This window comes from Candida tropicalis, assembly GCF_000006335.3.
Source record: "Candida tropicalis MYA-3404 genomic scaffold supercont3.9, whole genome shotgun sequence".
NCBI lineage: Eukaryota > Fungi > Ascomycota > Pichiomycetes > Serinales > Debaryomycetaceae > Candida > Candida tropicalis.
In genome coordinates this window covers 83,375-110,102 of record NW_003020061.1, presented here as the reverse complement: position 1 = coordinate 110,102, position 26,728 = coordinate 83,375, and the positions used below count along the sequence as shown (strand labels likewise).

Genomic DNA, 26,728 nt, shown 5'->3' with positions numbered 1-26,728 from the left:
ATATACTTATAATAAACAAAGATAATAAAAATAATTAAAAAAAAAGAGATTACATATAAACTTGATAACAAAAATAAAATAAAAAAACACATTTTGTTGGATAATAGAAAAATAAAAGAATAACTCTTCTCCGACATTTTACTATTCGTCAATTCTTTCTAAAAGTTGAACTTTATTTTCCAAATCCTTATGGGTTTGGAAATCTTCAGAACTGACTTCAAAGTAATTTGGATCATTCTTATTAGCTTCGAATTCACTATCAGAAACAACTTCATAAACTGATTGGATTTCATATGATTCATCGTCACCAACTTCGGTATCATTCTTTTGTTCTTCTCTTGCAACAGATCCAGTTGGCTTGTCCTCAATATCATTGGCATTAACACCACCAATAGTCTTGACATCCTTGGATACAACGGCATCTTTTTCAGCATCTAAAGCAGTAATTCCACCAGTTGGTAACTTATCATCTTTAGCAACGACACTACTATCACCATTCATTTCCGTAGTTGGCTTTTCAGAATCTTTGGAAACAACAGCATCACCATTGGTTTTAGCTTTAGTGACCGGTTTAGTTTCCTTGGATTTTTCTTTAACTGGAGAAGCCAATTTTTCCTTGGATGAAGAAGCACTCAATTTTCTACCCCAACCTTTAAACTTTTCAGTAAGACTGCTAGATCTTGCTTTGGTAGGAGTTACAGGTGCCACGGTTGATGCTGCAACGGTAGCTGCGGCCACAGTAGCTGCCTTTTCAGCAGTAGCCTTATCAGAAGTGGCTTTTTCTTCAGCGGCTTTTTCAGCAACTTCCTTTTCTTCAACTGCCTTTTCGGCGGCAGCTTTTTCTTCCGCGGCAGCTTTCTCAGCAGCTGCCTTTTCAGCAGCTAAATTTTCGGCCGCTCTCTTTTCAGTAGCAGCTTGTTCACTGGCTGCTTTCTCGGCAGCTTGTTCAGCAACATCAATTCCACTCAGTTCTTTCTTTGGAGAAACCGGTTCCATATTCTCAACTTTGGCGACAAGAGAATCAACTTGACGTCTTGGAACACTTTCACTTTGAGGAACATTCACACTCTTGCTACCACCAAGACCACTACCACCACCAGCAGCTGATGAAATAGCATTAGAAGCACCAGATACTGCTGAACCAGCAGCTCCTAATCCTGCACCAACACCGGCAGCAGTACCAGCCAAAAGACCACCAACAAAGCCTGCAGTAATACCTGCAGCATTGCTTCCACTTCCGCTCTTCTTCTCTCCTGAAATTTCTTTAGTATTGACATCGCCTCCTACAACGTCCTTTGAACTAGGAACAGGGATGGCTCCAGATTTGTGACTATCATTGCTAATCCCTAAAAAAGAACTTTCAGTTGGTTTCACTGGCGGTTGATCCCATTGAAGTTTTTGCGCCAATCTATCAACTTCCAATTCTCTTTCTTGAATCAATCTCTTGACTTCTTCCAATTTAGGATCTTTAACTTGTTCGATAGCCAATCTAGCTTTTTCTTCTCTCAATTCACGGATCTTCTTCAAGTTTTCAACTTCTTCTTCCAATCTTTGTTTTTGCAAATTTTCAAAAGCCATTCTTTCTTCATACAATTTAAGTTTAGCTTCATGTTCCTCTTGCAACTTCTTGATTTGATCCAACTTGAGTTGAGCAGTTCTTTCAGCTTCTTCTCTCTCCAATTCAATAGCTTTTTCCTTTTCGGCCTTCAAATCTTCAATTTCCTTCAACAATCTGTCTTGCTCTTCCTTTTCTTTAAGCTTACGCTCGTTATAGATACGTTCGTCTTCAGCTCTTTCCTCTTCGAATTTCTTTTGATTGGCTTCTCTTTCAACAATAGCTTGTGAAACCTTGTACTCGACATCTTTCTTTCTTGCTTCAAGTGCTTCTGCTTCCTCCTTTTCAAGTCTGGCCTTTTCTTCTTCGGCTTCCTTTTCCTTTCTGGCTTTCTCTTCAGCTTCTTCCTTTTCCTTTCTTGCCTTTTCTTCGGCTTCTTCCTTTTCCTTTCTGGCTTGCTCTTCAGCTGCCTCTTTCTCTAATCTAGCCTTTTCTTCAGCTTCTTCTTTTTCTCTTCTTTCTCTTTCTTCGGCTTCTTTCTTGGCTTGTCTTTCTCTTTCTTCAGCCTCTTCTTGTTCTTGTCTTTCACGTTCTTCCTTCAATCTTTGTCTTTCCAATTCTTCCATATGCTTTCTGGTTTCATACTCTTCGGTTGCTTCCAATCTCTTACGTTCGTGTTCTCTGGCAGTTTGTTCGGCTAATTCACGTTTTTCTTGTAACCAAGAAGCATGAGTTTCTTTAGCTTCATTGAGTCTCTTGGCTCTGTCTTCTTTATCAGTATGTAAAGAAGCTAATTTGGCAGCATAAGCGGCAGCAGCACCAGATAAAACTCCAATTTCAGCCAGTAAAGCAGTATGTCTTTCGCGTTTATCGGAAAGATCTTTACGAACTGTAGTCAAATTGTTGTCCAATTCGTCCTTCTTTGACAAGTTAAGATCAATGGCATCTTGGTGAGTCTTGTGTTGTTCCTTCAATTCGTCCAACTTGGAAATCTCACCATTCAATTGGGCAGTCAATTGCTCAATCTTATCAGCCAATTCGGAATTTTTGTCATCCAATTCGGTTTTTTTATCTTTCAATTCTTCAATTTCTTGAGTAGCGGTTTCTTGGCCAGTCTTAGCATCTTCCAATTCTTGCTTTTTGGTAGCTAACAATTCTTCGTGATTCTTTACAAGATTTTCTTTATCAGTACCATGTTGTTCAACAGCCTTAGCTTCACGTTCCTCAAATTCTTTGTTGGCAGTTTCAATTTCACCTCTAGTGGTTTTCTCAAATTCAACTGCAGCACTGTCGGATCTTTGGATCAGGCCACCAATATTAGATAATTTGAGATCAATTTCTTTGTTGAACTTGTCCTTCTTTTTGCCAATCTTACCCAAGTACTTTTCAAATTCGGATTGTAATTTGTTTTCGTGCTTCTTGACTTTCTCGGAAATCTGTTGCTGTCTCTTGATTTCATCTTCTTGTCTACTTTTAGAAACAGAATCATTGATGTTGGTGATGACTGGTGCAACTCTCTTTGCAGCAATATCCAACAATTGTTGTTGGGTCATTCTCAAACCAGAACCCAATTCAACAACCTTGTTTGGATCTTCAATTTTATTGGCAATTGAACCAACACCAATGGCATTCAATTCAGTATAATGTCTCAAGATAGCTGGCTTATCCTTAAACTTGTCTAAAGTTTCTTTGTTTGGTAATTCAACTGGTTCATATTTAGTCTTAACCGGTTGGTCTACCAATTCAATTGGAGTTTCTTTAACCAATTGCTCGATGTTATCATCGTTACCATTAGCTTGAACTTCGCCATTGGTGGTTAAAACTTCCTTAGCTTCCCCATCGAGTTTTTCCTTTTCTTCAGTAGGAGCAGCAGTGGAAGAAGTACCTTCAATTGGGGCACCATCGGCAATAAGTTTTTCCTTGGCAGCTTCATCGAGGGTTTCTTGTTCTGCTTTGGCATCAGCTGAAGCATCTTCGTTACCATTTTCAGTGTAATCCTTTGGTTCATTTTCGTCTTTGAGCTGTTCATCTTCGATCTCTGCTTCCTTGGCTTCGTTATCAAGTTTTTCTTCTTCTTCTGTAGCAGCAGCATCTGTTGAAGTAGTAGTAGCAGCAGCAGCTTTTTCTTGCTCTTTCTTCTTTTTGGCCTCGGCTTCCAAAGTTGGGTGGTAAGAATATTTAACTGGGACTTTGATATTGTCAATTTTGTTTGATTCTCTGAATTGTTTGTATAAATTGACTTTTTTCTTTGCTTTTGGATCATTTTCATCCGGTTGGGTTCTAAATGGAGATACCCAACTACTTCCAGATGCCAATTTTTTTAACATATTCTTGGATTCGGGTTTGGTAGGTTCTTTAACTTCAGACATTTTGGATAATAGTTTCTTTTCTTCAAATATTACAATGCTGATAGTTTCAATTGGTCAAGAATATGAAAAAAAAAGTGGTCCTAAAATGTTGTAATAAATTAAAATAGCAAACTTGAAATTAAAGAAGAGAAAAAGTTTTTGGTTGTCGAGTTTTTTTTTGTCTACTGTATTGCATAATTCATACAAGAAAAAAGAAAGGGGGTGTGCGTGGAAGTGTTGCCGAAAAACCAAACAGAGAAGAAGAAGAAGAAAAGCAAAAAGATAAAAAAAATTACAAAATTGTATGAAATTGATTGCAAGGCTAAAGCAATTGTACAACAGAGATAAATATTTTTGTCTCTATAGTTGATTACAAGGAATTATGATAGAGATTGTCTGACTATATATATTTCAGTAATACTACTACGTCACAAATATGATACCAATATCGTTGATAATTTGTGGTGTGGTAATGATGATGTGTGTAGTTTATGGACAATTCAGTGTTTTTTTTTTCTTTTTATCTAATTTTTAGTAAATTTCATTTTATTGTTTTGGTTTTGTCTTCTTTTTTTTTTTTGTTTGATAATTTCTACTTTCAATAGAAGATGAGTAGTAACCCGCGAGCTAGGCCGTGTATGCGGTGGTGGTGGTGGTGGGGAACGTGGACAAAAGTATTTTGCAATAATTATCCACAACTTTTATCAATTTTTTGTTTATTTCAACATTTGCATGGATGGCTCGGGATTTGCTAAACATAATTATCATCATCGAGTTTTAAACAACATAACCAACACATAAATATAGAGCCTACTTGATATACTTGAATTAGATTATACTTCTGATGACATGGGTTCTTTGTTTATACTTTTAATTGATAGTATAATTGATCACTTATAATTTGTTAACTACCCCATAATTGTGAAGTGTTACATATTCTTGATAATAAAATATTATCTTAGATGATCGTCTGATTATCCTGTACTACAGGTGGTTCCTATGGGTATTCTATTATAACTCACAAACTCTCTAATAACTTTGTCCTCCTTTTATTCTATTTCTAGAATTCTCGTTCAATTTATTGTGTTGTACAAAAATCTCAAAGGGGTAAAAAGACAAAAACGTCACGTGCAAATTCGCCGCATGTACCTGTCAATAGTTAGTAGAGTATGTAAAACTTAAGTTGTTGTGTTTTTGATTTCACTTTTATTGGTTGTAACATAAACATGTCATTGTAAGATGATTTGTAGTTTTTGTTATCTTGTTATCATTGGTTGGTGAACACTCGTGGTCCCCCTTTTTTTTTATAGATTTTTACATAATATTTGGTACAAATTTCAAACGAAATTAATTAGGTTTGATTACATTAATGATCCAATCCATACTCATCTCTAATCACAACCCCACTATGATTGTTGTTTAAGCTATTTATTCAATTCAAGATACCGTATCATATGTAAACTTTCGATTTTCCTATTGTGGAAATTCGGTCTGGCTTTCATTTTTTTTTTATCTCTCTTTGCTTTGTGAGCCACAAGATTCAAATGTTCTCAGAGGATCTGGGTCATGACAACTCTGATTATTCTCCACAATATTGATTTAATTTATGAATGACTTTTGAAATTTTGTGAAAACTAGACCTACAAATGGAGGGGTGGGATATCATGTCATTAAGAAATTCACGCTTGAAAGTTACAATTATGGTGGGGGAGGGATCTGTGGAAGATGATGATGATGAAGAAGAAAAAAGACGTGCAGCGTATATGAGAAATATTCATACGGCAAATGAAACTGAAATTTGCGGCTCTCAGAGTTACAAATATTTGATAAGAAGATTCATGAGTGTACAATTCAACTTTAATTGGTTCGTTCATTTGAATATAGGGGAAATTGAACGCCTCCTGATTTAACTCTTTCTCAATTTAGATTATCTGTAATTTTTAGTACTTTGGTTTTACGACAATAGCCAACTACAGTACATATATTATCTGGTATTGTCTCCCCACTATTCTCACTTTTGAAGGAACCTGTAGCCCTTACATCCAGACCCAGTGTACAAAAACTATGATAACAAGCAATACCAACACACTTCCGGTTTTCTATCTAAATAATTTATTTTAATTGCATTACCCAACAAGAGTGTTTCTGTGTATTATGAACAAGGATAAATAACCAGTAGAATAGGTTCCTTTTTTTTTAGTTTTTAGTTTTTAATTTTTAATTTTTAGTTCTTACAATAGATCTGAACATGAATAAAATCTTTCTTTGGTTTTTCTCTCTTTTTTTCTTTTTCTCTCAGTTTCAATTTAGTCAATTACGAGGAAATATTATTTCCCATTTTATTTACACAATTCACCATAGCGGATATAGTACCATTATACTTTCAATTGTCCTTTATCATTGCTCTACTTGTTATCCAATACACTTGAACTAGAATTTCAGCATCTCTTAAATTTTTGTTCCTTTGTTATTTTCAATATTTTAATTTTATTTATTACTCGCCTCTACGTAAAGACATCCAAGTCAAAAAAAAAAAAAATACAGAGAAAAAAGGACTTTCTCACTTTACAGAAACAAACCCAAAAAAAAAATCCTTTCAATTCCATTTCTATCCACCAAATTTTTACCACAACTTAAAACCAACAATTTTTACCACCATCATAATCTGTCGTCGAATTTAATTGTTTCATGAGGGAATAGAAAACAACACTTTTTATTTAATAAAAAAAAAGCTATCAACAAATAACGGAAGAAATAGAAAGAAAACCAAAAACAAGAAAACATGGCGACATTAATACCAACCGCAAGTGCGTGTTATAGCTTACAACTACCTCCAACTGAAAAAGACGATCGATTAAACTTGAATGTCAGAACTGGTTCTGCATCGACTTTATATAATTCTATGGTTTTCACACATGGTGGTTTGACCATTGGTCTTGAAATTCTTCACCAGACTATTCAGGAGATCAATGAAATCTTTTACAACAGAGTCAATATATCAAACTCAAAATTTAAAAGTTACGACAAGTATTTATCAGGAGAATTATTCTATTTAAATTTAATTGAAAGAAGCTGGTCTCGTGCAATTATTGACGAAAATTCTCCCCGTCCAAAACCACGATTGTTTCACCAGATTTGCTCTCTACATAACTGTATCTACTTGTTTGGAGGGTTGGGTCTCCCAGATCATGCTCTCAATGAAGGAGATCAGCAACAACCACAGTCGAACATCAGCCTTGTGCCACTTAATGACTTGTGGGAATTTGATTTAGAAGCCATGAAATGGACATTGTTGGATGATGGATCAAATTTTGAACAAGACGATGCTGTCCCAGTACCTCGATTTAACCATAAGATGACTGTCATTTCTAGTTTATCATTTGTGAACAAAAAAGATCATTTTGGTATATTCATAGCGGGAGGCAAAGATAAAAATTCAGAACCTATATATGACAACGTCTTGTTTGATTTAGTGGAGAAAAGGTATGTTGGGTCACAGCCATTTCCTCTCGTGGCATCAACTGGCAATAAGCAAAAAGATGAAGAATCGGGATTAAGTGCATTTATAGCAAATGATCAACACTATTTAAACATCGATAACAATACCAGTTCCATTGTCAACTTTGTTGAAGAATTCGAAGCTCAAAAACCATTACAAGACAAGAATGTACCTGCAACTCCTGGTAAGCGTATGGAATCAATAATAGTATACGATAGTACAAAATATGACCTACAAAAGGGCCATAATCCATTACTTTCTTTTAAGGTTGGGAGGAAACGCATAAAGCATGGAAAGCCTTTAATGCTTCACCGATCTGACGCGTCACAGAAACGAGCTTCCGTTATCCCATATAATTTATCTTATCCAACTGGTGGTTTATTCGGTCAAAACATAGTCATCACAGGATTTTTACCTGACGAATATGATATATCAATTTTTGTTTATAACAAACCTACTGGTAAATGGTCAAGATTAAACATCTATTGTAACCACGACTATGGTAGTCATAGATTTTGGGGTGGTTTTGCATGGCAATCGCATCATAAGGTTGTTTTAATTGGTAATAATTTAACATCGAAAACGACAAGTTGTGTACGATTTTTCACTGTAATGTTGACTGTTAGTTTGCCAATCACAAATCTTTTAGTGAGTTCAGAGTTGTCGACTAGTCGTTATCATCACGACAGAGATGGGAATATAGTATACCATGGTGATCTGTACATTAAAGAAAATCATTCTAATCTGGATATCCCATCACGAAACAATACCACTTCACCAAGTTCAAGCAACCGTGAGGATCTGACAGACAGTGGAAGCGATCATACACCAGAAGTTATCCCCAAACAAGCACCAACAATTAGAAACGATGATGCATCGATAGTGACAGGAAGTAGGGCAAGAAAGAAATCAATGACTTCATTTTCTAGTGATCAGTCCCCCACGGCAGTAAGCTTTAGTGAATATGTTCATTACGCAGCACCAAAGACTACATACACAACAATAAGATCCGTTTTCCCACCTGAAGCTGTAACGTTGGGAAGAAATGCATTTGATAGATATGGTGACTTATTGTCAGATTTTGAGATGGTGTCTTGTAATGGTGATAGAATTCCTGTGTCGTCTGCCGTTTTGATGGAAAGATGGGGAAGATTTTTCATTCAGTTGTTAGCGAGAGGGTATGTTAATGCCGTTGATAAGTTTGAAAATGACCAAGCATTGGGTTTACACGATGGTCAAAGATTAAGATCCAAGACCAGTCAATCAAATTCATCTGGATCTGGAGATATGCCACAACTTAAATTGTCATTAAGCGAGTCATCCTCACCACCATCCGATGATCAGGATCCGAAGAAAGAGGAAGTTCGCGTGAGTGCTGAAAACAAATCAATTAAAGATGTGCCTCAATTTAGATTGCCATTTCAGAACTATTCCAGCTCAACAGCGGAAAGTGACGAATGTCCGAAAGAAAGAGGACTTGGGACTTCAATTTCCTCAGCTGTCGACCCACATCAAGTACTTCCTAGAAAAGCTTCAGTAAGTTCTTCACAATCAAATGCCAGTTCATTATTGACATCTCATTTGCAGGATATTCCACCACAATTGCCATTACCTGAAGAGCAGATTCCAAACGTACCTGCGGCTCCAGCATCTTACAGAAGTACATCAAGAAAGAACTCTCAAGACCCAAGTTCACCAAGATCGTCATTGATTCATACTTTGACAGCGTTAAGAAACATCCCAATTTCGAGATCACCAAGGGACTCTCCATTTTCGTCTCCACGTCCTTCAATATCTGGTCCTGGAGGCAATGGTGGTAGTGGTAATGGAATCACTGGTATGGGTGGAAATAATAGTGGAGACTTATTCAGTGCACCATTTCCTAATTTGAAGCCAAACTTTGGAAAGCCTCCAACAGGGCATTCTCCACCTTCTAATACCGGTGGTATCGGTCCTTCATCATTTGGAAAGAAACCATTTGAAATCATGGACCGAAGTTCTGAAGAAAAATTTGATTCATTTTCGTCTGGCGCATCTTCGTTTACTAGGCTAAGTAGCACTGCGGAAGAGCAGGACAATAGATTTTCAGACGATGGTTCAGTGAGCCCACCAGAGTTCAATAAGAAGCGAGATGGTTTGTTTGATAATGTATTGTTGAATTTTGACAATATTGATAATGAAACATTTAAAATGGAACCTTCTTTGGTTCCAAGAAAGCTATATATACCCTTCACTACAGTCACAGTCAAGGCATTCTGTGAATACTTGTACACCGGTCAGATTGGTAATAAGTGGTTATTAGCTCCAACATTAATGGACAATCTTTTGATTTCAAAGTTTTTTAGAGTTCCATTACTTTACGATTTAATAAGTGAAATTCTATTCGGGGTGATTGGAAGGAAAGAAGCATATATAATCAGCGAGGCACGTAAATTAAAAACTCGCTACTTTGCTTTACTACTGGAAGCTAATATCTCTGTTGCCAATGATTATGTTTTCCCATTGGATGAATACGAAGGATTTTTGGACAGTGTTGATGATGGTTATCTTGATATCACGTTATTGAAGAAAACATCTAAGAATCATGCAGATAGTGTTGCATTGTCGTGGAAGAAAAAATCTGTAACCAGTCAACACTCCCATAAGCCATTGGAGAAACAAGAAAAAGATGATGGTGAGGATGATGGTACAAAGACAAGTTCCACTAGTGAAGAAGACGAAGTTGATAAAGAATATGCATTGCATTACTTGGAAGCTCGTGATAATCCATTACCATCAGTTGGGCCAAGATCTAAATCAGTGTTTGATAGACATGCGTTTAGTGGTATCAATGAAGATTTAGATACCGACAAACAACCTGAAGAAGAAGACAATTTAGATGCCTCTATTACCATTGAAGAGTTAGTAGCTCCTGACTCTCCCGTGCCTTCAGACTATGTGATTGATTTAATTTTTGAAACCGCTACATTGGTTACAGATATGAAATTATTGCTTAGAGCTTCAAATTTAAAGGCCATGACTACAAAGTTCAATAAGAGTAAGCTTGAAACCGAGGCAGCTATGGCACAAATTGCCTACCAAGCTGCACAAATGCCACATAAACAGTCGAACAGTACAAAGGAAGTACAATTGCCAAATATTGATACTGCTTCGGTTCACCAGCCAGTTTCACCATTGCCACCATCAACTCCAACTGTTCAATCACCCAAGGGTACAATTACAAAAGCAATGGCAGCTTCACCGGTTTCTAAACAATCAACAGAGCCAGTGCAACAGCCAGGTCTATCTCGAAGTTCTAGTATCACCAATAGGAGTACTCCAACAAGGCCTCCATTATCGTCACAAAACAGTTCAATCAAAGAAGACTCGCCTGTTCCTCCATCATCATCAACCATATCATTAAACACTACTAAAAGCGCATCTTCACTTTCAAGAATTGCGTCACATACTAGTTTAAGAGCACTTTCATCTACATTGCCATTCCTGTCATCAAACAATAACAGTAATAACAACGATCATAACAGTGGTATTCATACTAAAAGAGTTGAAAGGGCTGCTACTGAAGGTCCATACAATGACAGACAAATGGGAACAGACGGAATTTCGAAAACAAGATCACATAATTTGGTATCAAGGATACCCACTGGATCATCAACTGTTCATAAGCCATCCGAAAAATTGCAAAGTTCGGCTTCATCAATCAAATCATCGACAAAAAAACATGGCTTCTTCCATTTAGGAAGTAGTCATAAAAAGAAAGAAAGCCCTAGCTCGATTGGTAGTGGTGGTGGCGCCGATGATGCTGTGTCTATTTTCTCAGCTGCTCCTAAATTAGAAAGAACAAATGGAGGAAATAGTGATAATATTAGTATTAATTCCGATTCAAGTAGTAAAACTACAGCAACTGCAACTTTACGAAAGAAATTTGGTTTGTTGAGTAGCTTTAAAAGGTGACTGTGACATGACATAAGAAAAAAAAAAGTACCAATATTCATTTGTATTCGTGTATCAAAATTGACAATTTATATATTATTATTTTGAAAATACCAATGTAGAATAAAGTTTGTTTGCCATTTGACGTGGTAAACTGTAGTTTTACATCATGGTGTCGGAATCAATTACTTTGTTGGGCTGCTTATTAATTCATAACCTGTTTGTGCTACAAATGTTTTATTTTCCACTCTCTAATCAATTGTGTGGCTCTAAATTTGACGCATAAGGACAGAAAATTTCGTTAAGCTTCGTCCAGCAATTTTATTCATTTTTGCTTCAACTATATATTAATCAACAGTTTCCCATTCATTTCTGTTATATATATATTTTACTCTTTTTCTTTATTTTTTTTTGTTATTTTTTCTAATTTCATTTCAACAATTCAAATCAGTTTTATCACAACAATGCCAGCTCAATTGAAAGTTAACCAAGATACACTTACCTTGAACACCGGTGCTAAAATCCCAGCCGTTGGTTTGGGTACTTGGCAATCAGCCCCGGATGATGTTTACAACGCCACTTTGACAGCTTTGAAAAATGGTTACAGACACATTGATACTGCTGCTATTTATGGTAATGAAGAAGATGTTGGTAGAGGTATTAAAGACTCCGGTGTTCCAAGAGAAGAAATCTTTGTCACTACCAAATTATGGAATACTGAGCATAAAAATGTTCAACAAGCATTGGATATTTCTTTGAAAAAATTGGGATTGGATTATGTTGATTTATATTTGATCCATTGGCCTGTTTCTACTGACAAGGCTACCAATGCTCCTTATCCAGATTATGATTTTGTTGATGCTTATAAAGAATTGCAAAAAATTTACAAAACTACTAATAAAGTCAAAGCAATTGGTGTTTCCAACTTTACCGTTAAGAAATTGGAAAAATTGTTGACTTCTGAAGGTGTTGATGTTGTTCCAGCCACTAACCAAGTTGAAGCTCATCCATTGTTGACTCAACCAGACTTGTACAACTATTTGCAAGAAAAAGGTATTGTTTTGGAAGCTTATTCTCCATTGGGTTCAACTGGTTCCCCATTATTCAAATATAAAGATGTTCAAGCAATTGCTGAAAAGAATCAAGTTGAACCAGCACAAGTTTTGATTTCTTGGGCTGTTCAAAGAAAAACTGTTGTTTTACCTAAATCAGTTACTGATGCAAGAATCATTTCAAATTTGAAAACTTTTGTTTTATCAGATGAAGATTTCGAAACTTTGAATAAGATTTCTTTAACTGAAGGTGAAGTTAGAACTTGTGACCCACCATTCAACAATTTCAAAGATTAGATTAAAGGTTGATTTTGTTTAGAAATTACAATAGACTTTTTATTTAGAAGTATACAAGAGTTGAATAACTCGTACAGTTTGTCACAGGATTGATTTTAATGCACGACTTTTTTTTTTTTTTTTGTAACCATACAGCTGTTTTTTTTTTCTTTTCTTTCATGAGAGATTGATTTCCAATTTTTTTTTATGACATTTGTCTCTCTCTCCTTTGTAAATCTTGACAACACTCAGTAAACTATATAACCACCTTTTAATATTCAATCATGTCACACAATTGGAATTCAACAAATAACGTGACACCAGATGTTGATGATTTTATTATTGCAGATGATGATAATACAGGTAATACTAGGTCACTGAATGCCAACAACACTTCCTCAACATCACCATTTTCAGCATTCAATTTTGTTCCTAAAGTTGATTTATCTACAGCATTTGGACCATTTTCCGGGTTTGCTGGAGGTAGCGGTGATTCTGCATTACCATCCAATGTCAAAATAAAAGAAAGACAATATACTGGTGGTGATACATTAGATGAACCAGTTTGGGAAACACTAAAGAGAGATTTATTACAAATTGGGAAAAGATTAGCTATTGTTGTATGGCCAATGCAATTGGCAAATTTAGCTAAACAACAACAATCGAGGTTTTTAACTTTTGCACAATCTAATGGAATTAGTATTCCTGAATCTTTAGGTAATGTGATGTCTGTAAACCAGGGAGAGGAAGAGGAGGAAGAAACAGGAATTTCAAGTAATCAATTGATTAATCAAGATAATTTGGATTGGGATCTTTGGGGACCACTTATATTCTCCTTGGTTTTTTCGATTGTATTGGCGTTTACAAACAAAAAACAAACTACTGAAGTATTTAGTGGCTCATTTGCATTCATTTGGATTTTTTATTTTGTCATTGGATTAAACGTTCAATTATTAGGGGGTACTATTTCATTTTTGTCAGCTATTAGCGCTATCGGTTATTCAATGTTCCCAATTGTTGTTGGGGAGTTGATAAGTACGTTGGTAATTAAATGGAGATGGTTGAGAATTATAGTCATGATCGTGTTGGATGCTTGGAGTATATTTGCTGGTGTAATGAGTGTAAAATGTTCGGGTGTATTTCCAGGTAGAGTTTTGTTGGCCATGTATCCGGTTGCTCTTTTCTACTCAGTCCTTAGTTGGTTAGTTATTATCTCATAGGTTAAATAGACAAGGTAAATAGACATGTTAGCAAAAGAAACTGATCCAAAAATAAACTTTATCGTATTTACTTACCAATACATGTCTAACCATTGCAACATGTGGATTTTCAAAAAAATGTGAGATTTTCCTCATTTGGCATAGTTGGAATTCGAAAGCTCTGGACACATTTCAAAGAAATGTCGAGTGTTCGAAACCTATGCTTATATGCTACGAAGTTTTTTAATTTCACTATGATGATTAAAATGGATGCGTGAACAATCTCTGAACGTGAGTATCGAACGATATTCACATGGATTACAAAACCCTGCCTTCCTACTGACACTTCAAATTAAAAAACCTGTTTTTGACCGTTTATATTCAATTTTGTTTTTTTTTATCCAAAACTGAATATATATACGTATTATTTAACAATTGTGAATGTAAAAGGATAGTAATACTACTACTACTAATAATAATAATAATAAACATCTATTATATAATATTTTGCACTAAACAATAAATCAGAAATCAAAGATAATCAAGGAGGTGCTAACTCTTTTGTCTTCTTTTCTTTCTTTCTAATCTGGCGATTTCTTTCAAATCATCTTCACTAGGCTCATAGATATGCCAGATAGTATAATGAGGTAACCCACCAACTTTGAATCCCATTTTTTTAGCCATCTTACCAAAAGCTTCAGTTTCAGCATGGTTTAAGAATGTAAATGCTGGAAAATGAACCCCTTGTCGGAAAATCCTGGCTCTCGCAAGAATTGAAACACCACCAACACCATCTAAATCAAGAACTTCTCGAGGATCACCATTTGCATCTCGAATATAAGCTAAATGTGCTCTCCACGTTGGATACTCAGCATAACCTTCAACAATGACATCATCTTCGTCTAAAGATTTGGCCAATTCAAGACCAGCATCGGATTCAATCCAGGAATTCAAATCGTATGGTTGTTCGTTTCCTAAAAATGTAGGTAATGGTCTCCACACATTAGGTACCATAACATCATAATCGTGCAGCATCAATTCTTCGATAACATTACCAGGACAAGTTTCTATATCGGCATCTCTCCAATACACCCAGGAATGATAAGGTTTTAAAGCAGATGAGGTTAACCAATTTCTTGCTCTGCCCATCAATTTTCTACGGATACCTTGAACTTTAACAGCATGTCTATCACTGAAACCTTGTCCAATAACTTGACCAAAATCTTTTTTGAAAATTGTGACGGATCTAAATGGAGTTCTGTAATTTGGATGATGTGATTCTGGGTTACTGTATGCCTTTTTAACACCTTCTATGTATGAAGGTTCCATATAGGATTGATATAAATCATTGGTACCTTTTACATTAGCCCCAGATTTGGATTCTTCCTCTTTTTTCAACAAGTCAACCAAAGTTCCATTCTGTAAGGCAACGGAATATTCAAACACAGTTTCCAAAGTAGTATCATCTGGAGAACAGTCAGATACTAAGAATGCAATATCAATTAAACTATGATCATAAGTAAGATTCATAAGATTGTAGAATGCCATTGGTAAGACATGTTCGGCATTTCTCAAAGGCATAAGGAACAACAAAATATCTCCATTTTTGGCCCCTTCTCGTGATCCTTGGTAGTCATTCAAGTCATAAATATCAACGTTTCCTTTATAAAGGTCTTCTCTAGTAACTTCTGGTAATTCTTCTTCTTCGTTCTCAACATCTCCGTTGGTGTCTTGTTTGTATACACCATCCTTGGTAACCTTGTATACTTCATGATCATTGTTATCATCAAGGTCTTCTAGATCTTGACCAGATGACGGTAATCGACTGTCATCATCACTGGAAAACAACCGATTAAAGATGCTATAAGTGATCAATATGAATATCACCGAATAGAACACTCGTTTGATCAATATACGCTTGGAATGTTTCCTAGGCGTAAGCTTATTGAATCTAAAAAAAAAAAAAGATGAATGTTAGTATGCTGTCCTTTCGAGAACTATATGAATTCATCCATTTTCAAAATACATACATTGGTAAATCGGAATTCTTCGGTTTTTCACTATACATATCAGGTAGAATATGACTTTTTTTTTTGTCAAATAAAAAAGACTATGAATTGTATCAGACAACAATGCAAGAAGGTGAAAATAATAATTTACCACTAATTCACCTAATTCTTCTATCTCCAAATAGGACTCTTTACTAGGATTCTTTTCTTCCTTTTAAAACAGTAAATAAATGAGAATACAGAATGTTCGATCTAACTTTAAAAGTGAATAAGTATCAATGTATTTTTTTTTCTTTGATTCGTTATTTACTTGGTGTTGTATATTTTTTTTTTCGTTGTTCCCTGGTAGAAGGAAAGCTTTTTTTTTTGTCTTTGCTGTTTTTCCATCCATTATACAGAAAATGAACAATCAATTTTTTTTTTGTCTTCCTTTCCCGCTCGCCGTAGCAATGTTTTTTTTTTTTTTTTCATTATTTCATCACGTTTCGTGTTTCATATATTTTACGCGTTCTGCATTTCACCTGATAAATGACTCCTATATAAGAAATCTAATAATAATACTCTCTCCTATATCCTAAGGTCTTACTTCTTGTAAATTGTATTGTTCCGGTTTAAACCAGTGTTCTTTTAATGTGTCCCAACATTTGACAGCAATATCAACTGCACTATTCTCGTTCTTAACTGATTTTCCTTCAACATAAAGTTTCAATTTAGGTTCAGTACCCGATCCTCTACATGTAAATCTAACAACAGCATCTTTATCATCTGGTAATCTAAATTCAGCTGTAATCATTTGAGAACTAGAATCAACTGGAAGAATAGGAATGTGATCTTTGGTGGTAGATTCATATCCAACTGTCAAATCTCTCCATGCAGTAACCTCAAATTCACCTACTTTCTCAGGATAATCTCCATTGAAAGAACCTCTAATGTTGGTAAAGATTTTACCTAATGTGGACATATCACTGAGTCTATAATAACCATTATAGTCTTTGAACCAACCATATTTGGCATAGCCTTCTTGTAACTTATCAGTGACATCTACTGTTCCATCACTGAACCATTTTTGGTATAATTGTAAGAAAATAACAGCAGCAGAAACACCATCTTTATCATGAACCAAATCAAACATAAATCCAATTGCTTCTTCGTATCCGAATGGAACATTGTAGCCTTCTTTTTGTAAATCAATAGCTTTGTTTCCAATCCACTTGAACCCAGTTAAGGTATCTTGGAAATGGAACCCATCTTTTTCAGCCATTGCTTTCAATATTTGTGATGAGACAGTAGAATTAACTAAATATACATTACCCAATGTCTTTTGTTGTTCAATAATATACATGGCAAATAAAAATCCAATCTCATTACCAGTCAATTGTTTCCATTGGCCTTTTGTTGCAACGGCAACACTGAATCTATCAGCATCTGGATCATTGGCTATAACCAATTTATATCCTGATTCTTTGGCAGTTTTTATTGCCAAATCAAGTGCACCTTTTTCTTCGGGGTTAGGGAAACTAACCGATGGAAATGCCGGATCGGGGAGCGCCTGCTCAGTTACGGCTTTCCACTGAGAACTATGGAATAACCCAATCACTTTTTCAAAAATTTCTAATCCAACCCCATGCATTGGAGTATATACAAAATTGAAATCTAAATTATTATTCTTGATTAGTTTATCATGGACCCCTTTAAGGTATTCTTGGATAACCTCATCTCTAACTAAAACCAACAAGCCATCTTTAACTGCTTGGTTAATGTTCTTGTAAACGTCCCAAACGCCATCCCATGGAACTAAATTATTATCAATAGAGTCGGCAATTTCTTTATCAACAGGAGGAATGATCTGACAGCCATTCAGGTAATACACTTTGTAACCATTATCGTTAGCTGGGTTATGAGATGCAGTAATCATAACACCACCAGTTGCACCGAAATGATCAATTGCAAATGGAACCAACGGAGTGTGAACATATCCCCTGTCAGCAGCATCATTGTTCTTAATATCACCTTTAGTTAACTTTAATGTTTCCTTTGAAAAGTTTTCAACTGATCCCAAATAATAAACTTTCACATTCTGAGTAATGGCGACACTAGCCAAGATTTCAGCAAATCTTTGAGAATTGTATCTATGGTCATATCCTATAACAATTGAAGTTGGTTTTGCATTGAGTAAATACTTGATTAAACCTTGTGATGCTTGTAAAACAGTGACGTCGTTCATGTGTGAAAACCCTGATTCCATGGATGATCTCAATCCGGCAGTGCCAAATGCTATTCTTTGGGATAATTTTTTATCCAATTTTTCGTATTGCTGAGATTGTTGTAATTGTTGAATTTCTTCTCTTGATTCTGGATTAATATCTACTGACAACCAAGATTCGACAAGTTTGTCGATTTCATTGTGGTTAATAGAAGACATGGTTTATAAGGCTGCAGCTAGTGGTGGTGTAGATGACGTAGCGCTAGAAAAAAAAAATAATGAATAGAAAATGCCATCAGCTATAATTTTTTTTCGGGTTGTAAATTTTTTTAATGCTTTACTGCGAACTCCAAACGATGAGAATTAGGGTTGCCAAAAAAAAAAAAAAACTAGTATTACATTGTATAGTAAACTATTTACTTATTTCACTATATACCAATGAGTTCTTCTTCAAGTCTACTGTGAAAACTTCAATTGGGTTATTATCAAGTATATCAGAAACTGTGGTACATAATTCAATATGTGTTGGATTGAATGAAGCATCCAAATTTTCAGGTTCACCTTGTGACCAAGATTTGGTTTTTTTGGTATATCTGGAAATAGTGTACATTTTCTTAGTAAAAGTCAAAAGGGCACTTGTTGTTGGATCAATGATAAAATTAAGTACTGTATCATTGAAATCGAGTTTGTGAGCTTCTGTTCCTTTTCTTAAATCAAAAATTTGTATCAAACTTGTAGACTTTTCGACAGACAACACAAGTAACCAGTACCCATTGCTAGCAAATTCAATTTTGACGACGTTATTGTAACCAACACTAAATTTACCTAATTGATCGCCAGATATTATACTAAATAATTGGATTTCACTATCAACTTGTGCAGCCAAAATTTCTCCGTCATAATGAAGTGCTGCTGATGATAAGACGATGTTGTGTGTGACTAATGCACACTTTGTGTTTACAACCATCCAATTTTTATCTGTAATAATAATGAAAATGTCTAGCGACAGATGGGGTATTATTTGCTTAGGTTCACCTGTCAATGGAATGGAACTTTCAGTAGTAGAAAATGTTACAATGTTTGAAGAAACAGCTGCAATAACACCGTTGTTGGATATAGCCGCTAATTCAGGTTTGGCAGTTTCAAAATATGAAGTCACTCCATCAATGAAACTTTGCTTGATTATCGAATTTTCACATACCCCCACAATAGTCTTGATGTTTTTATTGTATGAATATTGTGAAACTTTTTCAGACTCAAATACATCCTTTTTATTAGTCAACTCTAATTTAACAACGGTATCCACATCAAATGGAAACTTGACTTTTTGTGATTTATGTACTTTGAAAAGTTCATCCCTAGCATTGGTAATTTTTTCCAACTCTTGCATCTTATTCACCAGATTGTCTTCTTTGCTATCTTCAATTACATCATTCATTGGTTCATCTCTCACGCTTAATGACAGGGTTAGCATTTCCAATGCTTCTTTTGCTTCATCGCGTTCTCTTATTGCCTTGGCAGCTACATTAATAGCAGCATCTTGTTTATACAAGGCGATACTAAGTTCTTCTCTGGCACGATTTAATTGTTTTCTTAATGTGAACATTTCTAATACTAAGGCATCCCATTCATTCTGAAATGTAGAAAGTAATGCAGGAATAGATGTGTTTGATGAAGTAGGAAGTTGTGGTGGGGCAATGGTGCTCGAGTTTTCTGTTGTTTTTATTGTAATTAGTTCATCTTCTGTCAATGGTTCATCAGTTATGGGATCGGTTCCACTTGTTGATATGTAATTAATTATATGTTTCTTTTCAAATATAGCCCCACTCTTTGGGGAAACAACTGGTTCTTTAACCGGTTCTCCTGATATTGAACAAATCATTTGGTTTGATGACTTATCGAGATGTCTAGTATAATTGAAATTTTTTGTTTTCTTCTTCTTTTTTTTTGTCTGCGAGATTTTTATTTTTTTTTTTTTCTGGCTTGTGGTTTTCTGAGTTTTACAAAGTGATTCAAAACTATGAAAATCTGTCCTAATATTTAAAAAAAACAACAACTAAAATCAAACATAACCTATCTAACTAATAATTAAAGAAGAAAAAAAAATGCAATATATAAAATCTATGTATAAGATTAATCAACGTACTCAAGAATTGAAAGTGTGTATACGGGTTTGTGTTAACGAAAGTTTGATTATTCACTATCAGACATCTCCTTCTCATGGTGTTCATGTTCATGGTCATCGTCATGATGTTCTTCTTCATGTCTAATGGTTCTGTAATGTTTTCTGTGGCCAAATAATCCACAACAATGACCCAATAAGTTGAAGAACACAACTAACATTGAAGCAACTGCAGCAGACCAAATGAATGCGTTGAAATTCACAGATAAGAAAGATTTGACACCATAAATATCAGTGTTGTCATTAACTTGACTTCTAACATATTGATAAGTACCTGTTGCAATACCAGCACCGACAATTGCAAGCAAACAAATAATACTTTGGAACAAAAAGTTCAAGAATGATAAGCAGCATTTTTCTGGAGAGAAACAGAAGGCAAATAATTGAATAATAACAGAAATTAATGACAAAATTGCAACGGAGAATAATAAACCAAATGAAGCACTAGTCAAATTGTGCAAAGTGTTTAAGTTTTTATCAAGATTACCTGGTAAATTCAAATCATCTTGTTGTAAGCTGTCAATCAAAACTTGTAATTCACTTCTTTGAGTGTATGATAATTCACTGATATATGTTGATTGAGCATCAATACCAACCCCCTTGACGGTTTTCTTCATTTCATCCAAAAATACAGTAAGTGGATTAAAGAAAAAGTTGACTTTGGCTTTGGAACACCAAGTGTAAACAACATGATCATTGTCAAAAACTTTGTTGTTGTCTCCTGATTGAACAACATACCCACGGCAGTAACCCCAGTATCCAATGGAATAAACTTGAGCCATACCTAATTGTTGAGGACTAACATCACCTAACAAATCACGGACAGCCTGGGCAACAGTGGTGTAATAACCACCTGATGTAGAGCTACCATCAGTAGCTTGGCTAGCAAGAGTTGTTTCACCAGATTGACCAACGTTGGTTGCAGTAGCAGGGAGATCGCTTTCACCAGAAACAGCAGCAGTTCCAGAAGCTTGATTCCACCATTTGGAGACAGAAGTGGCAGTTTGGTGAGAAGTAGCAGCAGATGTAGCACTTGATACAGAAGCAGATTGGGAATCACCTGCACTTTGTGTAGTTTGAGAACCTGGAAGATAATACCAACCGGATTCTTGTGCCTCTCTCTTTGATGGAGCACTTGGAGATCTCTTTTTGGTTTTATCAAAGTAGTTAACTGGGGTACTTATTTCTTGGAGTTCTCTTTTAGTTAATTTGGAGTAGTCTATTACTGCACCTAAATTCAAATTATCAAGATGGAAATTTATAAGGTAGGTGTCAGTAAGGTAATTTTGATTTTTGTAGGAACCGGTAATTGCAAACAATTGTAAGATTGCAACAATAAGTGATAATATAATCAATATCACTCTGAATATTTTGAAAATCATGGTATATCTATAAGTACGGTAGGGTTTGCGAGTGACTTTTGATTAAATTGAAAATATAATAAGTAGCTGATTAGAAAGAATAAAAGAAATATATAAATTCCTTTTTGGAATTGATGGAAATTTAGTAGTATTTATACTTTAAATATATATAGGGGATGGTATTTTAAATGTATAGATCAGACGAAATCAATCTAACCAATTCCAACCCCATGTGCAATCTAAGATTCATAATAATAATTAAAAAAAAGGAGAAATTCTCTTTTATTATTTTTGATTTAGTGTAGTAGATCATTCAATTTTTAATTCCATTCTTATTCTAACAAAGTTTAAAAAATAATACAATATTATTTATGTGGTATGGTGAGGGTTCAACTTGGAATTGCTGGTGATAAGTAATAAATTTTAGAAAACATAATTGTTTTGCATACACTTCTGAGAATGTTAAATTAAAGCAAAAAAAAAAAGATGGCTTGCTTGTTGCAAAGTGCGCTAATAACAACCGAAATAATAAAACACAAAATCATAAATTCGCTTCACATACACGACTAAGTTACGATGTAACCAGCCCCCCCTGGAGTCGTAATCTCAGGAACTAAAACCAAAGAAAAAAAAGAAAAATAAAAGAATCAGACCAATAGGAATAAGAACGCTATTAAATCAAATGACATTTTTTATGTATTACTAAAATTATTATACATATGATACATTTAATACATCTGAACAGTTTATTTTTTTTTTCTCTTCTTTTTTATTATTTCTTTCGTTTATATGAATACTAATAAATACACGACATTTAAAAGGATTGAATTTCAGGTCCCAATTATTTCTCCTTTTCTTTGAGTATTATTATTATTTTCGTTGACATAATTTCAAAGAAAGGGTCCATAATTGTAGACATCCGAGGGGTTTTTTCTTTCCTTTTTCTTAAGTTTTGTGACTACTCTTCTAAATCATCAAAGCCATCAAGCAACTCTTTTTCCAAATCATCTAAAAATTCCTCATCCATTTCAACCTTTTGTTTCTTACTTGATGTTTCACCATTAGTTTCAGCATCGCTGTCTTCTTCTTCTTCTTGCAAGGGTCTCTTCTTGTTACTATAAAGATTTTTGATAAATGAATCGTGGCCATTCGTAGTAGAAACCTCTTCTTCTTCTTCCTCTTCATCAACGTTATCTGCTCCTTCAAGGACTTTGTTACCATTGTTGTCTTCTTCTTCTTCTTCTTCTTCTTGTTCTTGAGCAAAGTTAATGTTGTTTGCGTTGTCAAGATCACCATCATCTTCGTCGTCGTCATCATCACTTAAACCAGCCAAGAAATCATCCACTTCTTGGTTTGCTTCATCCAAGTCATATTCATCAAATGAGTCAATGGAATCTATATGGGTAGCTTCGGCCATGTGAGCTCTCTCTTCCAACGCTTTCTTATATTTCTCAAGCTCGGCATTTTGTATTTTCCAAAGCTTTGGATTCTCTGTAGAAACCAAGTATTCTTTCTCATCGACTATAGTCCAATTGCTTAAACATGCAAATAACCAATCAGGATTCACAATCTTAACTGTATCCGGATATAACTTTCTTGCAACTCTGGCCTTAAAAGTAGGTCCAATATCCTCACCGATGTCTCGACAAACAACATGAGTAATATCTGGATATACTTCATTCACGACTTTGACACCAAATTGCTTACACCATATCACGATGTCAGCAGAATCTAGATTGATACCTAGCGGGATAATACCAGAAAATAATACTGTTATACCATCTAGCACTTTACTCTTCATAGTAGGAATTATCTCAGTCAAATCTGGTTTATTTTCCTTATCGTATCGTTTATAATATTCCTCATGAATATTTACCAACACTTTGTCTAACGCAACTAATTCATTATCATCATCACGTAATAAATTATCCTCGTCATCATCTTCATCTTCAGATCCACTTTCCAGAGATTTACTTTCTGTATTTTCATGACGGTGTTCATGCATCTGTTCGAGGTCATGTTGCAATTTAGCCAACGGGCGATCCTGTTGTTGTTGCTCGATTGATTGGTTTCTTGCCAATGACTGGTCTAATAATAAACTGGTATTGCCTTCACCACCACCTAATTCGAGAATCCTCTCTACTGGAGAACTTGTAGAAACATCAGAATGGGCATCATCATCATCATCATCCTCACTTGCAGCTGTTGGGACCGGTGTTGTGGAAGCAGTTGTGGCACCATCGCCATCTCGATTAGTATCACTGGATATAGACTCAATTTCACCTTGTTCATCTATGATTTCGCCTTCCTTTGATAATTCGGCAGCTGCCTCTAACTTGGCAATATTTTTCCTCTTCTTGATTGGTCCAGTAAGTTGGCCATTCTTCTTTGGCAAGAAGCTCGAATTAATATCACCAATGCCCACAAAGAAGTCGTATGGAACAACTTTAATTAAATTACTTTCCCATTGCCATACATCACCTCTGTCATCTATTATAGCAACCATCGACTGATCAACTGGAAATAATCTCTTCAAGTTCTTATGAGTCAAGGAACCACTTTCGTCACGACTAAGAATTCTATCTCCAAAATATTTGCCTTCGGGATCAATTATTTTAGCAATGGCTAAAGCATAGTTTCTTGTTGCCATGGTATAAATATGCATCTCGTATTTTTCTGACATTCTTTCCAAAAACTCCAGTAATCCAGGACGAAGTTTCACGTAATAAGTACATTTTGTAGGTGCCAATTTTGGACCAGTCCATCCAGGAGGAACGATAGGTTGTTCTTCTAAACAAAACGATCTGACGTCTTTAACAGCACGATAATTTGGGTTTGAAGGGTCCAGTTGCCATTCACCAACCGTTGGGTCCACAGTTGCATGGATGACTGTTTGATCCAAATCCACAACAAGAATCAACTTCTTCTCGTCAATTAATCTGTCGGTCGTGCTGTGTTCGATTTTAGCTGCCTCATCAAAACTTATTTTCAATCCAGTTTTGTCATGAGACATTTCAATTGTTGCCCTATCTTCATAGTTGTATCCGGAGTAATCTTTTTCTTCTTCTAATGATTTCCCACATAATGCACATAATCCTCCATATTGAACCGTGTGAGGACATGCTTCTTTGATAAACATTAACTCAATGCCATTGTGAGTTATCTCATCTTGTGGAGATATATTGATTTTATCGATTTCGCCTTCAATTGGGCTTTCAAAAGTACCCAATCGTTCAACTCGTATTTTCTTTGGAGGGTCTTCGGTGGAATTAGGGTCATCTTGATAATCCCAATACTTATAATTGAATATAGTTTTATGTTTAGAAACCACTTCACCTGGTTTACATAAAACTGAGGATACTACAACTGGAAAAGGAGCAGATGAAGGGAGTTTTATTGGAGTAGATTCAGACATGACTGGATTTATTTTTAAAAGAAATACAGATAGAATGAACAGGAGGAGAAACAAGAAAAAAAAAATAAAGTAAAGTCAGGGAACTATATTGTAGGTGGACGTGTCTATTTTTTGGGAGTCTTTCTAATATAATTGTCTTCTTCGTCTGATAATATGTTTATGTACGCGGGTACTAGTTGACTTTGTAATTGATTTAATTCTTGAAAATGGGTTTGTTTTGTAGGGATGTTGATATAGCTTTCTCTTCTTCTTTTTTTTGTAGTTTGTTTGTTTATTTTGGTTTTTTTTTTTTTTCTTTTCTTTTGTTTCTCAGTGTTTTTTTTTTCTGTGAACTCTTTTGGTGACGCTCGATATTGGATTTTTGTTGGTTGCTTCGTACGGCCCCATACACCGAGAACAGTGTTAGAAAAGAGAAAATCACTTCTTATAGTCAACTAACAAAGGGTCGAATATGAAAAAAAAAAACTATAGATCCATGAGTTAATATCACAGCCTTCACTTTAATATAGTGTTGGTTATCGTATTTACACTAGTTAATCAGGGTTGCTATCCACATAGTTATTCTCTAAGCAGCTTTGTTATTTTTTTTTCTTTAAGACGGGTATGAAGTTGTCTCTTAATTTCACAAAGTTCGCGTGAGGGTATCAGTTCATGAAAAAAACAAAAATTACATCAATGTTAATTAGTCTCTCCAGATTCTATAATACAGACAAAATGGATATTAATCTTAGCGATAGTCATTGTCATTTTCATCCAGAATGTACTATACAACAGGCAAAGAAATTTGCAGATATTCTAAATGAACTGATAGATCAATTTCCACAAAACTATCTTCATCTTATGACTACCCAACATTTGGATCTTGAATATTTGGATATACTATTGAGTAATCTAACAAAACCTGAAATAATTGTACCTTATTTTGGTGTACATCCTTGGTTTAGTCACTTATTCTACATTTCCGAGACAATTCCCACCAAGGAAGAGCATTACAAGAAGATTCTTAAGCCAGAACCGAGCCCAGAATTACTTGAGATGCTCCCTGAACCAATTAATCTCAAAGATCACAAGGAAAAATATTTACAAATCATTACAAAACATAATTTGAAAATTTTTGGTATTGGAGAGATTGGTTTGGATAAATTGTTTAGAGTTCCAGGTAATGGATATTACGGCAATTTGGATTTCCCAATGCCACAGGGAAACAAACTATCTCCATGTAGAGTAAATATTAGCCATCAAGTGGATATTTTCCAATTTCATTTATCTTTTGCTAATGAATTAAAGAAACAGGTCTCACTCCATTGTGTGAAGGCGCATGGTTTAATGTATGATGAGGTGAAGAAATTCCCAGACCTAACGGTGATCCTTCATTCTTATACGGGGTCGATTCAACAGGCGGAAGTATGGATGAAATTTACTCCAAAGGAGAAATTATTTTTTTCCTTGTCAAATTGGATCAATGGGGAAAAGTCGGAACTGTTGGAACTACTTTCGGCAACGTTAGCCCCGAACCAAATTCTCACTGAATCGGACATTTATGTCGATAGACTATTCATTGAAAATAAACAACAAGAATACTTTGGTCACATCAGGGGTATTTACGATAAGCTACATGACTACAGTTATATCGAATCATCACAAATTCACGAGAATATGTTAAAATCTATAGGCGTATACAAAACATTAAAATAAT

At 35.1% G+C, this 26,728-nt stretch overlaps 10 protein-coding genes across 10 annotated transcripts; 4 read left to right on the top strand and 6 right to left on the bottom strand. All coding sequences in view use genetic code 12, as the record gives it.

Moving 5' to 3' along the window:
* Window positions 1-141: 141 nt before the first annotated feature.
* Window positions 142-3,924, bottom strand: SLK19 (Slk19p; the record flags this gene model as incomplete). Its single annotated transcript, XM_002551274.1, has 1 exon — window positions 142-3,924. One exon carries the CDS (start codon window positions 3,922-3,924, stop codon window positions 142-144), a length of 3,783 nt encoding a protein of 1,260 aa, XP_002551320.1.
* Window positions 3,925-6,685: 2,761 nt separating this feature from the next.
* Window positions 6,686-11,356, top strand: MDS3 (Mds3p; the record flags this gene model as incomplete). Its single annotated transcript, XM_002551273.1, has 1 exon — window positions 6,686-11,356. One exon carries the CDS (start codon window positions 6,686-6,688, stop codon window positions 11,354-11,356), a length of 4,671 nt encoding a protein of 1,556 aa, XP_002551319.1.
* Window positions 11,357-11,799: 443 nt separating this feature from the next.
* CTRG_05616 (GCY protein) lies at window positions 11,800-12,684 on the top strand (the record flags this gene model as incomplete). Its single annotated transcript, XM_002551272.1, has 1 exon — window positions 11,800-12,684. One exon carries the CDS (start codon window positions 11,800-11,802, stop codon window positions 12,682-12,684), a length of 885 nt encoding a protein of 294 aa, XP_002551318.1.
* A 263-nt stretch (window positions 12,685-12,947) lies between these two features.
* CTRG_05615 (uncharacterized protein) lies at window positions 12,948-13,883 on the top strand (the record flags this gene model as incomplete). Its single annotated transcript, XM_002551271.1, has 1 exon — window positions 12,948-13,883. The coding sequence occupies one exon, from the start codon at window positions 12,948-12,950 to the stop codon at window positions 13,881-13,883; it is 936 nt and encodes a 311-aa protein (XP_002551317.1).
* Window positions 13,884-14,414: 531 nt separating this feature from the next.
* Window positions 14,415-15,443, bottom strand: VAN1 (Van1p; the record flags this gene model as incomplete). The annotated part of the gene is made up of 1 exon (XM_002551270.1): window positions 14,415-15,443. One exon carries the CDS (start codon window positions 15,441-15,443, stop codon window positions 14,415-14,417), a length of 1,029 nt encoding a protein of 342 aa, XP_002551316.1.
* Window positions 15,444-16,445: 1,002 nt separating this feature from the next.
* On the bottom strand, window positions 16,446-18,293 carry CTRG_05613 (phosphoribomutase; the record flags this gene model as incomplete). The annotated part of the gene is made up of 1 exon (XM_002551269.1): window positions 16,446-18,293. One exon carries the CDS (start codon window positions 18,291-18,293, stop codon window positions 16,446-16,448), a length of 1,848 nt encoding a protein of 615 aa, XP_002551315.1.
* Window positions 18,294-18,486: 193 nt separating this feature from the next.
* CTRG_05612 (E3 ubiquitin-protein ligase) lies at window positions 18,487-19,956 on the bottom strand (the record flags this gene model as incomplete). The annotated part of the gene is made up of 1 exon (XM_002551268.1): window positions 18,487-19,956. One exon carries the CDS (start codon window positions 19,954-19,956, stop codon window positions 18,487-18,489), a length of 1,470 nt encoding a protein of 489 aa, XP_002551314.1.
* Window positions 19,957-20,267: 311 nt separating this feature from the next.
* Window positions 20,268-21,638, bottom strand: CTRG_05611 (uncharacterized protein; the record flags this gene model as incomplete). Its single annotated transcript, XM_002551267.1, has 1 exon — window positions 20,268-21,638. One exon carries the CDS (start codon window positions 21,636-21,638, stop codon window positions 20,268-20,270), a length of 1,371 nt encoding a protein of 456 aa, XP_002551313.1.
* Window positions 21,639-22,575: 937 nt separating this feature from the next.
* On the bottom strand, window positions 22,576-25,032 carry CTRG_05610 (protein serine/threonine phosphatase; the record flags this gene model as incomplete). Its single annotated transcript, XM_002551266.1, has 1 exon — window positions 22,576-25,032. The coding sequence occupies one exon, from the start codon at window positions 25,030-25,032 to the stop codon at window positions 22,576-22,578; it is 2,457 nt and encodes an 818-aa protein (XP_002551312.1).
* A 651-nt stretch (window positions 25,033-25,683) lies between these two features.
* On the top strand, window positions 25,684-26,727 carry CTRG_05609 (putative endodeoxyribonuclease; the record flags this gene model as incomplete). The annotated part of the gene is made up of 1 exon (XM_002551265.1): window positions 25,684-26,727. One exon carries the CDS (start codon window positions 25,684-25,686, stop codon window positions 26,725-26,727), a length of 1,044 nt encoding a protein of 347 aa, XP_002551311.1.
* Window position 26,728: the final 1 nt, after the last annotated feature.